Genomic DNA, 13925 nt, shown 5'->3' on the forward strand with positions numbered 1-13925 from the left:
TTTTAGCTTAGTTTTCTAGACCCTCTTTATTTTCCCTTTTGCCAAACATTTTACCACCATATATCTCAAAGAGCTAATCTTAATCTTCAGCCAACCTAGGGCATATCTTCTTTTTTTTTTCTTTTTTCAAAACCATGGTGCTCCCTTAATGCAGATAACAGACAAATGGTGCCTTTAAAACTGGACACATGGGTCACATAAAATGACTCCAATAATATACTTGTTCCTTTGCAATCCCTTAAGATCTTTGAGGAATAGAGACCTGGATTCTGATTTATTAACTTGAGAATCATTCAAAAGCTACATAAGGAGTTTGAAAAATTGTCTTTATGGCTGAATTATCAGAAAACATCTCACTGAGTTCTGTCACTGTCCTTCCAAAGTTAGTCAGACAACAACCCAGATGGTGACTGGGGCTCTAAGTCTGGGTCTCAGTGAAGTGTGGGGAGCAAAGTCAGTACTACTGCTTTTGTAGGGGATCAAATAAATGATAAATTAGTCATCCTTCCCTCCAAATAGTGAGGTAAATGGATGATTTCATGATAGGGGTTATTGCTTATTATTAGAACCAGAGAAACAATCTAGCTCCTCATTGATGAATAGACTGCAAAGGCCCATTTTCCCCTGGGACAATAAGAAGGGCTTATCTCTTGAGGGAGTCACAGAGAGAGAATTAGCTTGTAGAGACAGTGGGTTTCAAGCCTTCTGATGCCACCCTAGCAGATATAATGTAATTTTGATGATGACTAAGGCTCAGTCATTTTCTCTACCATTGTCTGGGACAGGGAGTATTTTTCTTATGTTCTAATATAGAGGCAAGGCATTTAAATAGTACAGAGGAGAGATGTAAAGAATTACATGGACTAATAGTATTCATGTGCCAAGGATGATGATAAGATGGTGGTTGTGGTGTGTGTGTGTGTGTGTGTGTGTGTGTGTGTGTGCGCGCGCGCGTGCATGTGCACGCGCTCAAGTGAGTGCAACAGAACAGAAATGTTCAAAGAGAAAAGTCACATCCACATTAGATTCTTGTTATTGCTATCTCTTTGGATTATAAAAATAATTTTGATACAGTAAAACCTCATTAATTTATATTCCACTAATCAGGAGTTTGTGGGATAAAGTTACCCTTACATTAAGAAAGGGTTTATAAAAAACAATATTGAAAGACACGTTTAAAAAGAACCTATTCTTTTCAAGCATTTCAGAAGCTGTGTGTTAATTGGTGTGCTAATTATAAACTTTTGATCTATTCATTAATGCCAGAGTTTTAAGCACTTCTGTGAAATGCTATATTGTCCGTTTTGGTATTTTCTCTGCATGCTTTAAAAGAGTCTGTGTTAATTTTTCCTGATTCATATAAGCTTTCTCCAAAATAGTATTGTATTGCACACATGTAATTTTGGGTATAATAATTTATCTTGTTACAACACTGCAATTATGCTTAATTTCATACAAGAGATATATTACATATTCACACTTAATCTGTCTTTAAATGACATAGAGCTGTGGCTCTCAATTGGGAGCCATTTTGGCAATGGCTGGAGACATTTTTGCTTGTCATTACTTGGGGGTGACTTCTGGCATCTGGCGGGCAGAGGCCAGGGATTGTTCCTGAGCCTCCTGTGGTGCAAAGAACAAGCCCACAACAGAGAATTTTCTGTTAGTAGTAACTCTGTTGACAAACTCTGATGTAGAACAAATTAAATCAAATCTTATTGGGGACTTCAGAGATATTCATTGAATGTAATGCCACTTTGGACTGAATTTCATTGTTGCTAAAATAAACTAATATTTTAGTGTTTTTTTAATAGAGAAATGATAAAGTATCTGTTCAGAAAAATTAGAAAACTGGGTCCTTGAAAATGATGGAATAAATAAATGGTGCACTGCAGTTTGACTACCAATGTTTTCCAAATCTTAGTCTCAAATTCCTTTAATATTTTTACCATATAATTTTATGTATCATGTTTGTATTTCCAAGTCAGGATCTGTTCTGTGAGGCTGTTCACAACAGTCTGGAGAGATCTGGGGAGAGGCTTTTATGAGTAATCAGGAGAATTCAAGGACTCTGAGAAATGCTATCCCGGTATACATTTACTGACTCTTTTAATCATCTTTGCTCTTCTCAAAATGACTAAGAACATTTCAAGGAAGTACCACTTCAATCAAATTCACTAAAAACAAAAAAATCTAAAATAAACCAAGAAATACTATCTTTGGCTATTAAAATAACTTGAACTTCAAGAAAATGGTGATTTCTTAACACAAATGTAGATCTAGTAAGATTTTGATTAATAAAAATTCAATAAGCCAAATCCATTAATTTAAAAATATATATTCTTTTTGAAGGAACAACATATTACAGGATGGGTCCTGGAGTCGGCATATATTCTATGACTTTTGACTTCCAGACTCATGTTAAATAATGACAGCAGGTGTCTTTGTTTTGTTTTGCCTCTAGCAGTCCTCTGATAGATACCTTTTTAGTATGGTCATGTTAAGGATAGTCTTTATTCCATTTTAAAAGAGTTTTTAATAAGGAATAGGTGTTTGATATCTATTGACATAATCCTATGGTTTATATTATTTAGCCTGAGTGACAAAATTATTGATTTTGTATCATTAAACTGTCTATATTCCTGTCGACAATAATGGTGAATGAGGTCAAGACAGCAAACACATCCCTATATTTTATAAAGGTTTTCAAGAATAAGTATTAAACCAAAAGAATTTCTAATGAAAGCCCTTGTTAATCAGAAATGTAATAAATCAGAATCCCTTTCCGGAAACATTAACTGAGGTTTTACTGAATCATGCTAAAGAGAATGACCAGTTTGGTCTGTGCGTGTCAGGCTGCAAGAGCACCTTTGGATTGAAGACCCCACTGGGTTTGAACAGTAATATACTGTGTAATTGGCAGACAAGGATACGAATGGAGCATTAAAAATATATATCACTTCAGAAACTGAAACCAAAGAGTATGAAATGTTCTCAAAGCCAACTGCATTGTTCCTATAGTCTAGTTTCCCTAAACCTATTATTGTCAACTCCCCTGCAGAGAACAAGCCAGGCTGAACAAATGATTTGAGGTGATCCATAGTGCATGGTTTGTGACTAAAAATAGCAACTTGTTCTGAAGGTTACAGAAATGGAAATAATTGTGTTAGGAATGATTTACTATATTGGCAACACTTGATTATGACTGCGAACTGTGAATGATCTAAAATATCTTGGAGAGGAACATTAGTCAGACTCTTGCCATAAGAATTCAATAATGTTTTAGTATAATGAAAGAGATGAGCAGAAAACTTTGGTTTTGTTTTCTTTTCCTGTTCAGTTGGGTATGGAAATGTACTTGAAAATGCACTGATAACTTCTAATGCAAATTTTTTAAATTGTCAGGTGTGGCCCAATTTATAAAAATAGTTTACCATTAATCTTTTTTTCTTCTGTCACAACATGCTTTTGTTTCTTTTCCTCTTAAGATGTTAATTTATCATGCAAAGATTTTTTTTTCATTAAGTGCATTAATGCTTTTGTTTATACAGGATTTTTTCACATCAGGAGGACTCCCCGTAGTTCCTAAATGTAAATTCCTTAGCAAATGACATGCCAAGATGGTAGCTCCACTCCACGCGGGAAACGGCAAATTCAGCCATACCTTGGGATTTTAACCAGGGTTCCAGCCTTTCAGTTGTACAGTGTCTTTGATACTTCTCTCTTATGATAACTTCAGATGGACTGTAATGGAACATTTTTTTGTAGAAGAAACTGGCTTCTAGCAGTTGAATAGTGATGCTGGGAATAAATTTGGTTTCCCTGAATAATTGTTTCTGAAAGCAGTCACAGCTTCTTTAGAAGTTTAGAATTGGTACCATTTCTTATCCTTATATTTCAGCATTAACTGCAAAGAAAAAGTCACCATTTAAGATGTTAAAAAAATATTTAAAAGTGCTAATCAAAGCAAGCTCATATTGAGTGAAGCATGAATATCTAAGTAAGTGTCAAAACATAAACTTTATTTTATAATATAAAGTGCATATGAAAAAGATTAAAAAAACAAAACAAATCAAGCTGTAAAGACTCAGCTAACAGGAAATGATTTTTAATGACTGAGACAAAAAGGAATGTGTGGATTCCAGCCTCTACTGCCCCTCACACCTTCTTGGGGGATCATGTAATCTATCTAAGCACCATTTTAGCAGATGATGCCCAATATACACCCAATGTATCAGAACTAATGGGCAATTTTCTTTTAAATTATCCCCTAAGATAAAGAAGGATCAATATATTGTAGTATTTTTTCAAAAACGTTTTTCTCCCATACCATGGGGTAAATATAATATTTATACTGTAATGAGATCCAGGGTACACACAGGATGATTGACAGCGGCATCTCTGTTTAAACTTTCTTGGGCACGACCTAAAGGTTTCAAGTTATTACTGGAAGACGATGCCTATAGTTACTTAGGCAGCTTACCTCATGTGCGTGTTTGGAAAATGCTTCTGCACTGGTCATCATGCCTGCAGTTTTCTCTTCCAGGTCTCCTAACCTCTGTCCTCTCTCATCAAGTGCGATCCGTGCCCGAGTCAGCTCTCCCATCACCCCGCCTGCAGCGCCTTTCATCCCCTCTATCCCGCCTGGGCCAGGAATGTGCTGAGCAAGGCCGCGGGATGCTTTCCCTGCGGAAGCTTCCCCAACTGTAAATTCAAAACATAGCAATTTAAAACATTTGTCAGTAATTCAAATAGTTAAGCTTATCACCAAATTACTCATACTCAATTCAACTGTCATAATTTTCCAGTAGGAGACCGACATATTTGATCCTATCACAGATATATATTTGGACATGTTAACACTTACTCAAGAAAAATGCCTACAAAAGAAACTATGAGAGATATTGTTGCCATATGCCTTTTTGTGTGTGTGTAGATTCCATATAATATGTCCTGATTATATTTTTTAGTTTCCTTTTTTTATTACAGTTGACATACAATATTATTTTAGTTTCATGTGTACAATATAGTGATTAGACATTTATATACCTTATCAGGGAGTGATCACTCTGATAAGTCTTATACTCATCTGACGCCATACATGGTTATTACAATGCTATTGAATATATTCCCTGTGCTGTACTTTACATCCCCGTGACTATTTTGATAACTGGAAATTTGTATTTCTTAAGCCCTTTCAGCTTTTCTACCCATTCCCTCAACCCCCTCCCATCTGGGAACCATCAGTTTTTCTCTGTATCTGTAAGTTTCTGTTTTGTCTGTTCATTTATTTTGTTCTTTAGATTCCACATAAAAATGAGATCATATGGTATTTGTTTTTCTCTGTGTGACATTTCACTTAGCATAATACCCTCTAGGTCCATCCATGTTGTCACAAATGGTAAGATTTCATTCTTTTTTATGGCCAAGTAATAGTCCATTGCATATATGTACCACATCTTCTTTAACTGTTCTTCTATTGATGGACACTTAGGTTGCTTCCATATTTTGGCTATTGCAAATAACGCTGCAATGAACAGAAGCGTGCATATATCTTTTCGAATTAGTGTTTTGGATTTCTTCAGATAAATACCCAGAAATGGAATTGCTGGATCATAAGTTAGTTCTATTTTCAATTTTTAAAGAAATCCCCATACTGTTTTTCATAGTGGCTATACCAATTCGCAGTCCCATCAACAGCACAAGAGGATCCCCCTTTCTCCACATCTTTGCCAACACTTGTTCTTTGTTGATTTATTGATGATAACCATTCTGACAGGTGTGAGTTGATATATCATTGTTGTTTTAATTTGCATTTCCTTGATAATTAGAGATGTTGACCATCTTTTCATATGTCTGTCGGCCATCTGTATGTCCTCTTTGGAGAAATGTCTATTCAGATCCTCTGCCCGTTTTTTTTTGTTTTTAGCTGAGCCATCCTACCACCTGTTGGCAGCTTAACGGCAGCTCAGCTTGGGCCGGGAATCAAATTGGTGACCCTGTTGCTCAGAGCTCACACTCTTGAGTGAGCTCTTAACCAACTGAGCCACTTGGCTGGCCCCTCTGCCCATTTTTTAATTGGAGTGTTTGGGTTTTTTTGGTGTTAAGTTGTATGAGTTATTTATATATTTTGGATATTAATCTCTTATTAGGTATATCATTGGCAAATATCTTCTCCCATTCAGTAGATTGTCTTTACATTTTTTTATGGTTTCCTTCGCTGTGCAAGACCTTTTAGTTTGATTTAGTCCCATTTGTTTATGTTGTCTTTTGTTTCCCTTGCCTGGGGAGACAGCCAAAAAAATACTGCTAAGAGCAATGTCAAATAGTTTACTGCCTATGTTTTCTTCAGGTATTTTATGATTTGGGGTCTTACATTTGATCTTTAACCCATTTGGAGTTTATTTTTGTATATTGTTTAAAAAAGTGGGTGAATTTCATTTTATTTGCATGTATCTGTCCAGTTTTTACAGCACTATTTATTGAAGAGACTGTCATTTTACCCCATTGTATGTTCTTGCTTTCTGTATCATAGATTATTTGACCCTATAGGCATGGGTTTATTCCTGGGCTCTGTATTCTGCTCTATTGATCTATATGTCTGTTTTTATGCCAGTACCATACCATTTTGATCACTATAGCCTTATAGTATAGTTTCATATCAGGTAGTATGACACCTCTAACTTTGTTCTTCATTCTCAAGGTTGCTTTGGTTATTTGAGGTCTTTTGTGGTTCCATCTAAATTTTAGGATTATTTATTCTGGCTCTGTGAAAAATGCCTTTGGTATTTTGATAGGGATTGCATTGACTCTATAGATTACTTTGGGTAGTATGGACATTTTAACAAAGTTAATTCTTCCTATCCATGAGCACAGTATATACTTCCATTTATTTGTATCTTCTTTAATTTCTTTCTTCAGTGTCTCACAGTTTTCCAAGTACAGGTCTTTTGACCCCTTGGTTAAATTTATTCCAAGATGTTCTATTTTTTCTTGATGAAATTGTAAATGGGAATTGTTTTCTTAATTTCTCTGATAGTTCATTCACTAACTATGTATAAAATGTAACCTATTTCTGAATATTAATTTTGTATCCTGATACTTTACGGAATTCATTTATTTGAATTGTTTTTGGTGGTATCTTTAGAGTTCTCTCTATATTGTATCAAGTAATCTGCAAATAATGACAGTTTGACTTCTTCCTTTCCAATCTGGATGTCTTTCATTACTTTTCCTTGTCTGATTGCTGTTGCTAGGACTTCCAATACTATGTTGAATAAAAGTGGTGAAAGTGGACGTCCCTGTCTTGTTTCTGATCTTAGAGAAAACGCTTTCTGCTTTTCACCATTAAGTATGATGTCAGCTGTGGGTTTGTCATATATAACCTTAATTATGTTGAGCTTTGTACCCTCTACTTCCTCTTTGATGAAAATTTTATCATAAATGGATGTTGGATTTTGTCAAATGCTTTTTCTGCATTTATTGATGTAATCATATGATTTTTATCTTTCATCTTGTTTCTATGGTGTATCCTGTTAGTCGACTTGTGGACCAACTTTGCATCCTGGTAATAAATCTCACTTGATCATAATGTATGATCTTTTTAATGTATTGCTTAATTTGGTTTGCTAATATTTTGTTGAGGATTTTTGCATCTATGTTCATCAGGGATACTGGCCTAAAATTTTTTTTGGTAATGTTTTTGTCTAGTTTTGGTATCAGGATAATGCTAGCCTCATAAAATGAGCCTGGGGACCTTCCCTCTTCAATTTTTGGGAATAGTTTGAGAAGCATAGGTATTAATTTTTCTTTCAATATTTGATTAAAATTGGCCTTTGAAGCCTTCTGGTTCAGGACTTTTTTGTTGTTGTTGGAAGTTTTTTGATTACTGGGTCAATTTTTAGTAGTTATTGGTCTGTTTAGATTTTCTGTTTCTTCTTGATTCAGCCTTGGAAGATAGTATGTTTCTAGGAATTTGTCCATTTCTTCCAGGTTGTTCACTTTGTTGGCATATAATCATTTGTATAATCATAATAATCCTTTGTATTTCTGTGGTGTTGGTTGTCACTTCTCTTTCATTTCTGATTTTATTTATTTGGGCCCTCTGTGTTTTTTTTCTTGATTAGTCTCACTAAAGGTCTATCAATTTTGTTTATCTCTTCAAAGAAGCAGCTCTTGGTTTCCTTGGTCTTTTGTTTTTTAGACTCTATCTCATTTATTTCTGCTCTGATCTTTATTATTTCTTTCCTTATACTCACTTTGGGCTTTGTTTGTTCTTCCAGTTTCTTCAGGTGTAAGGTTAGGTTGTTTATTTGAGATTTTTGTTTGTTTCATAAGGTAGGCCTGTATTGCATGAATTTCCCTCACTGGGGACATTGTGTTTCATTTTCTTCTGTCTCAAGGTATTTTAAAATTTTTTTCTTGATCTCATTGTTATCCCACTCATTGTTTAGTAGCATGTTATTTGGCCACCACCTATTTCTATGCTTTTCAGTTTTCTTCTTGTAATTGATTTCTATTTTCATGCCACTGTGATCAGAGAAAATTCTTTGTATGATTTCAGTCTTCTTAAATTGTATTTTGACTTGTTTTGTGCTCTATATGTGGTTTATCCTGGAAATATTCTGCTGCCTTTGGGTGAAATGCTTTAATGTATCAATTAAATCCATCTGGTCTAATGTGTCATTTAAGACTACTGCTTCCTTGTGGATTTTATGTCTAGATGATCTATCCATTGATATCAGTGGGGTGTTCAAGTCCCCTACTATTATTGTCTTACTGTTGATCTCTACCTTTATGGTGTCAATATTGGCTTTATATATTTTAGTGTTCCTATATCGGGTGCATAGATGTTTACAAGAGTTATTATATCCTGTTATTGAATTGATCTGTTTATCATTATGAAATGCCCTTCTTTGTCTTTTGTTACAGGGTTTGATTTAAAGTCAATTTGTCTGATATAAGTATTACTACCCCATGTATTTTTTTCATTTCCATTTGCATGAAATATCTTTTTCCATCTCTTTACTTTCAGTCTGTGTTTGTCCTTCAATCTGAAGTGGGTCTCTTATAGGCAGCATATGTACAGATCTTTTTTTTTTCTCCATTCAACTACCCTTTGTGTTTTTATTACAGCATTAAGTCCATTTACATTTAAAATAATTATTGATAGGTATATAGTTATTGTGATTTTATTAATTGTTTTCTGCTGTTTTTGTAGTTCTTCTTAGTTCCTTTCTTGTTTACTTCCTGTCTTGTACATTAATGACTTTCTATAATGTTTTGTTTGGTTTCCTTTCTCTTTATTTCTTGCATGTCTCATAGATTTTTGGTTTGTGATTACCACGTGCTTCATATATACCAAGCTATGTTTATGGCAGTGTATTTTGAGTTGATGGTCACTTAAGTTCAAACATGTTTTAGATTGCTAGAATTTTTACGCATCCTCTGTACATGTGTGTGTGTGTGTGTGTGTGTGTGTGTGTATGTGTAAATACTAGAGAATAGGGTATATGCATGATGGTCATGAATATACATATGTTAAAATTTGGTTACTTTATAAAAGACTAAAAATTTCCCCATCACTTATAAATCTGTTTCATTTAATTTTAATGAAGTATGGTTTTTTTTTAATTGAAAAACAGCTGTTGTGGTAAAAATTTAGTGAGCATTCCCAAGGATGTAATATTAGGAATGGAACCTAGATCTATTTTTTTGAAAATCAGAGCCTTATTGGGATATAATTCACAAACCATAAAATTCACCATTTTAAAGTGTTCAAGTCAGTGATTTTTAGTGTATTCAGAGTTATGCAACTATCACCACTATCTAGTTTTAGAACATTTTCATTATTCCAAAAAGAAACTCTGTACCCATTAGCAGTCATTCCCCAATCCCTTCTTGCCCCAGTTCCTGGCAACTACTAATCTACTTTCTGTCTCTCTGGATTTGCCAATTCTGGATATTTTATATAAATGGAATTATACAATATGTGGCATTTTTTCTTCCTTCTTAGCATGATATTTCAAGGTTCATCTGTGTTGTAGCATGTATCAAATTCATTCCTTTTAATGGCAGATTAATATTGTATTATATGAAATTAACTAGATCTTTTGCATAGTTAAAAGTTCAAGAGAAAAGAGCTTTGGTCTGCAAGACCAAATGGTGATTAAATATTCTGGAAAACATATCCTTTCTTTTTTTCTTTTTTTTTTAAACCCAACCCCTCCACTTCGGCAACCATTAGCTTGCTCTCTATATCTATGGGTCTGTTTTTATTTGTTCATTTGTTCTGGTTTTTTTTTTTTTTAAGATTCGACATAATAAGTGAGATTATATGGTATTTATCTTTTTCTGCCTGACTTATTTCACTTCACATAATCTAGTTCCAACCATGTTGTTGCAAATGGCAAGATTTCATTCTTTTTTATTGTTGAGCAATATTCTATTTTATATATATGTAAAATGATCAATTTTATTCATGTTTAATAAACAGAATTTATATATATATATATTATATCACATCTTCTTTACCCATTCATCTATCAATTAACACCAGGGATGATCCCATATCTTGGCTAGTGTCAATAATGCTGCAGTGAACATAAAGATGCATATATGTTTCTGAAATAATGTTTTTGTTTTCTTTGGATACATACTGAGAAGTGAAATTGCTGGGTCATATGGCAGTTCTGTTTTTAATTTTTTAAGGAATCTCCATACTATTTTTCATGGCGGCTGCACCAATTTACAATCTCACTAATAGTGTACAAGGAAACTATATTCTTAACTTCTTTTTGAAAATGTTCCCTAGTATTTTTCTACTGCTTTTTGACTATTGTTAATTAGAGTCTCACTGGTAGATTTTAAAAATAATTTATTCCGTAGCATTGATAAACCTTGTATTCTGAAGATTCTGTTTCTCAACAATGGTTAAAGGCAGGCAGATTTAAAAACATTTTTTTCCAGACTTTAGTAATTGAATATCTTCACCCTGTCTTGCAGGTATTATTTATCTGCAAATGACACATTTATTAGCTTACTCACTATTTGTATAAATTTCATGTACTGTTTTTGTTGAATTATTTCTTAATATGAAGTGATCAATTTTATTCATGTTTAATAAACAAATAATTTTCATGGTATAGAAGCAAAATAGTATAGTCTAGAATTTGAAGTCACATATTACACTGTTACATACACACACACACACACACACACATACACACACACACACGTCTTCTATTTGGTGATACAGTTTTATAATCAGAAGTTTACTCACAGAGTTCTTCTCTGTCAAATGTTTGTCCACTTCCACCAAACAGTCCCTTTAGAAACCCTCTGTTTTGAGCTTCTGGAGTCTCTATGGGAGTAAACAAATCTCCCAGCATGTCCTGTATCAAATTCAAAGAAAAAAGCATTAGAGTAACTAAAAACAAATTAACAGAGCAAAAGATAACAGGTTGTGAGAGCACATTATGAAAAAACAGTCTGTTTTCCATATTTTCCTGGTGATTTTTGCTTTGATCCCAGTTCTATCTCTGGCATTTCTTTCTCCACCTCCTTTTCCTTTCCTTCTCCAGTAACTGACATTCTAAATTTTTCATTTTTATATTCTCTTCTCCCTTTACAATGAGAAAGCATGAGAAGATAATAGATTCACTATAGGATTAATTTTCACCTGATCGTGACTATTAATCTAGACTTCTGATCTCCTGAACCGAGTATGGAGTACCTTATAAAATAGGAAGGCTTTGGTGGTATGTGGAGAAAGGTTGGATGTATTTTTATATCAAATACATAATTATAAATTTAAATAATTCAGTATAGGCAGCTACTGAATGGTGAGGTATAATTGTTCTCAATATTTGGTGTTCTTTAAAATGACTGGAGAAAAATCTTGTTAGAAATATAGATGCTCAAGCTTTATTCTACACATACTAAATCAGAATCTACAGAGATGTTCTTTTAACTTGCTCTCCAGGTTTTTCTAAAGCAGATCAAAAGTTGAGAACTATCAGTATGGAGGAAGGAACTTCAACCAAAAGTTGAATATCAAACTGACCTAATATCAGTTTGTCTATGAACTTGCAGCATGACTTTATCTTCATCATCTCCCCTCACCTCTACTCACCTGACCTGTGCTCTTTGTCCTTAATCCCTTTTCTTTGGAAATGGCAGCACCATTCTGCTTGGTTCTCCAAGCCAGAATCCCAGGAATAGTTACTAATGCCTTCCTTTCCCTCATCCACCCTACCTCTAATAATACTCCAATCCAACTGATTATACTTCATAGCTATTGAGTCTGCTAACTTTTCTCCATTCCTCACTGCTGGCTGCCTTATTTCAAGCCACTGTTACTTTTGGCCTTAATTATTTTTAAAAAGCCTCCTCATTGTTCTCCCTACTTTCAGATTCTTCAAAACCAATTGCCGTACTGCAATTAATACCAGAATATTAATTTTCATAAATACATTTACTAAATCTTTTTAATGACTTTCTGTTGCTCTTGGGATAAACGCCAGATTCCTTAAGGAGCTTACAAGGTGCTCCAAGTTCTATTCTTGACTAATTCTCCAGCACCATCCCTCCATTCTTTTCAATTCTGAACTCTGAACTTTGTTGGCAGTTTTCTGAACCCCTGGGCTTTTGCATGCCACGACTCTGTCAAGAATATCATTACCTTTTCCATCCCCAGCCATTCATTCTGGTGGATAACTTCTACTCATTCTTCACAATCCTTTTCTAACTAGCCCCTCCCTCTGTTCCATCAACCCAGGTGCCCCTCTGACATGTCTCTCCAGCACTGGAATAGCCATATATAGACAGCATTTCCACAGAGTATTGTGGGTGTCTGTTTACTAATCTCTCCCTCCACACTAGCAGGTAGGGACTTGTTTTACTGTATTCCTAGAGCCTGGGAAAGTCCAGACGTAGTAAAAACTCAATTAAGTATGTGTTGAAGAACAATAATATTATGATTTATTTTTATAACTTACTATTTTCCAGGCACTGTGCTCATTGCTTTATATGAGTTCTTTCTCAGTTCTCACAACAGTGCTCCAAGACAGAGCATACAGGTAGTTTACGTAAAATTCCCGAAGTTATTCAAGTGGGCAAAATACAATTTAAATAGTTCAGAGCTTGTACTCAACTTCTGTATTATAATGAATGGGTTTTAGTTTTCTTATTTGAAAAATGAGGGGGTTGAACCACTTAAATTTCTAAGCTATTTTTAAAATTTTTGTGATCTCTTTTACTTACCCAGGGTTAGATAGGCTTTTATATTTATTCTGTTTCTAGGTTCTGCTTACTGCTATTATCAAAGACAAATGCCCACTTCTAACCCAGAATAAATGTGTATTTATTTTGTATGGCTCTTAATCAAAATTAGGTTTTCTTAAAAAAAAGTCCATGAACTCCCTGAATTGTATGCAATTTTTTTGGGTGCACATACATATTGCCCACTTTGGAGGGAGAGTTTATAATCTTTCAGAGGATTTTCCTCAGGAAAAAAGTAAATAAGTAAATAAACAAAAAAATTAACCATTAATATGTATAATCTTCACATTTCCCCCTTTTTCTTATTTGTTTCCACATATACCTAGAACTACACTAGAACGTGGTAGAGTCACAATGATGAACATAATATTCAAAACATATTCTAGGGAAGACATATTTATTGTGTGGCCCAATAATATTTTAGCTTTTAGACATCTGTTTCATCTCTGTCTGTACAATCATGTCCAATGTTGTTTTCATAAATGTGCCTGACCTACCTGTAGGTTATCACACATCTCTTGGCTGTATGTTAACCGCTGGATTTCAGTAGGAGAGACGAGGTATAATGCCTGTCCTTCATTGGTAAAACAAAATGTCCGTGCTATCCTCATGTCTGTCAGTGGCAAATAATTAACATCCAACAT

General features: G+C 34.3%; 1 protein-coding gene across 1 annotated transcript in view; it reads right to left on the reverse strand.

Annotated features, from left to right (window-relative positions):
• Positions 1 to 3450: 3450 nt before the first annotated feature.
• Positions 3451 to 13925, reverse strand: part of STXBP5L (syntaxin binding protein 5L) — a 241372-nt gene continuing 230897 nt past the window's right edge. The window contains exons 25-28 of the mRNA XM_019650992.1: positions 13779 to 13924; positions 11282 to 11393; positions 4484 to 4704; positions 3451 to 3907 (exon numbers count right to left, since the gene is read on the reverse strand). Coding sequence (XP_019506537.1) covers positions 3866 to 3907; positions 4484 to 4704; positions 11282 to 11393; positions 13779 to 13924 — 521 coding nt within the window. The 3' untranslated portion in view covers positions 3451 to 3865. The remainder of the gene's footprint in view (positions 3908 to 4483; positions 4705 to 11281; positions 11394 to 13778; position 13925) is intronic.

The sequence above is a fragment of the Hipposideros armiger genome, unplaced genomic scaffold (assembly GCF_001890085.2).
Source record: "Hipposideros armiger isolate ML-2016 unplaced genomic scaffold, ASM189008v1 scaffold_8, whole genome shotgun sequence".
Lineage (NCBI taxonomy): Eukaryota > Metazoa > Chordata > Mammalia > Chiroptera > Hipposideridae > Hipposideros > Hipposideros armiger.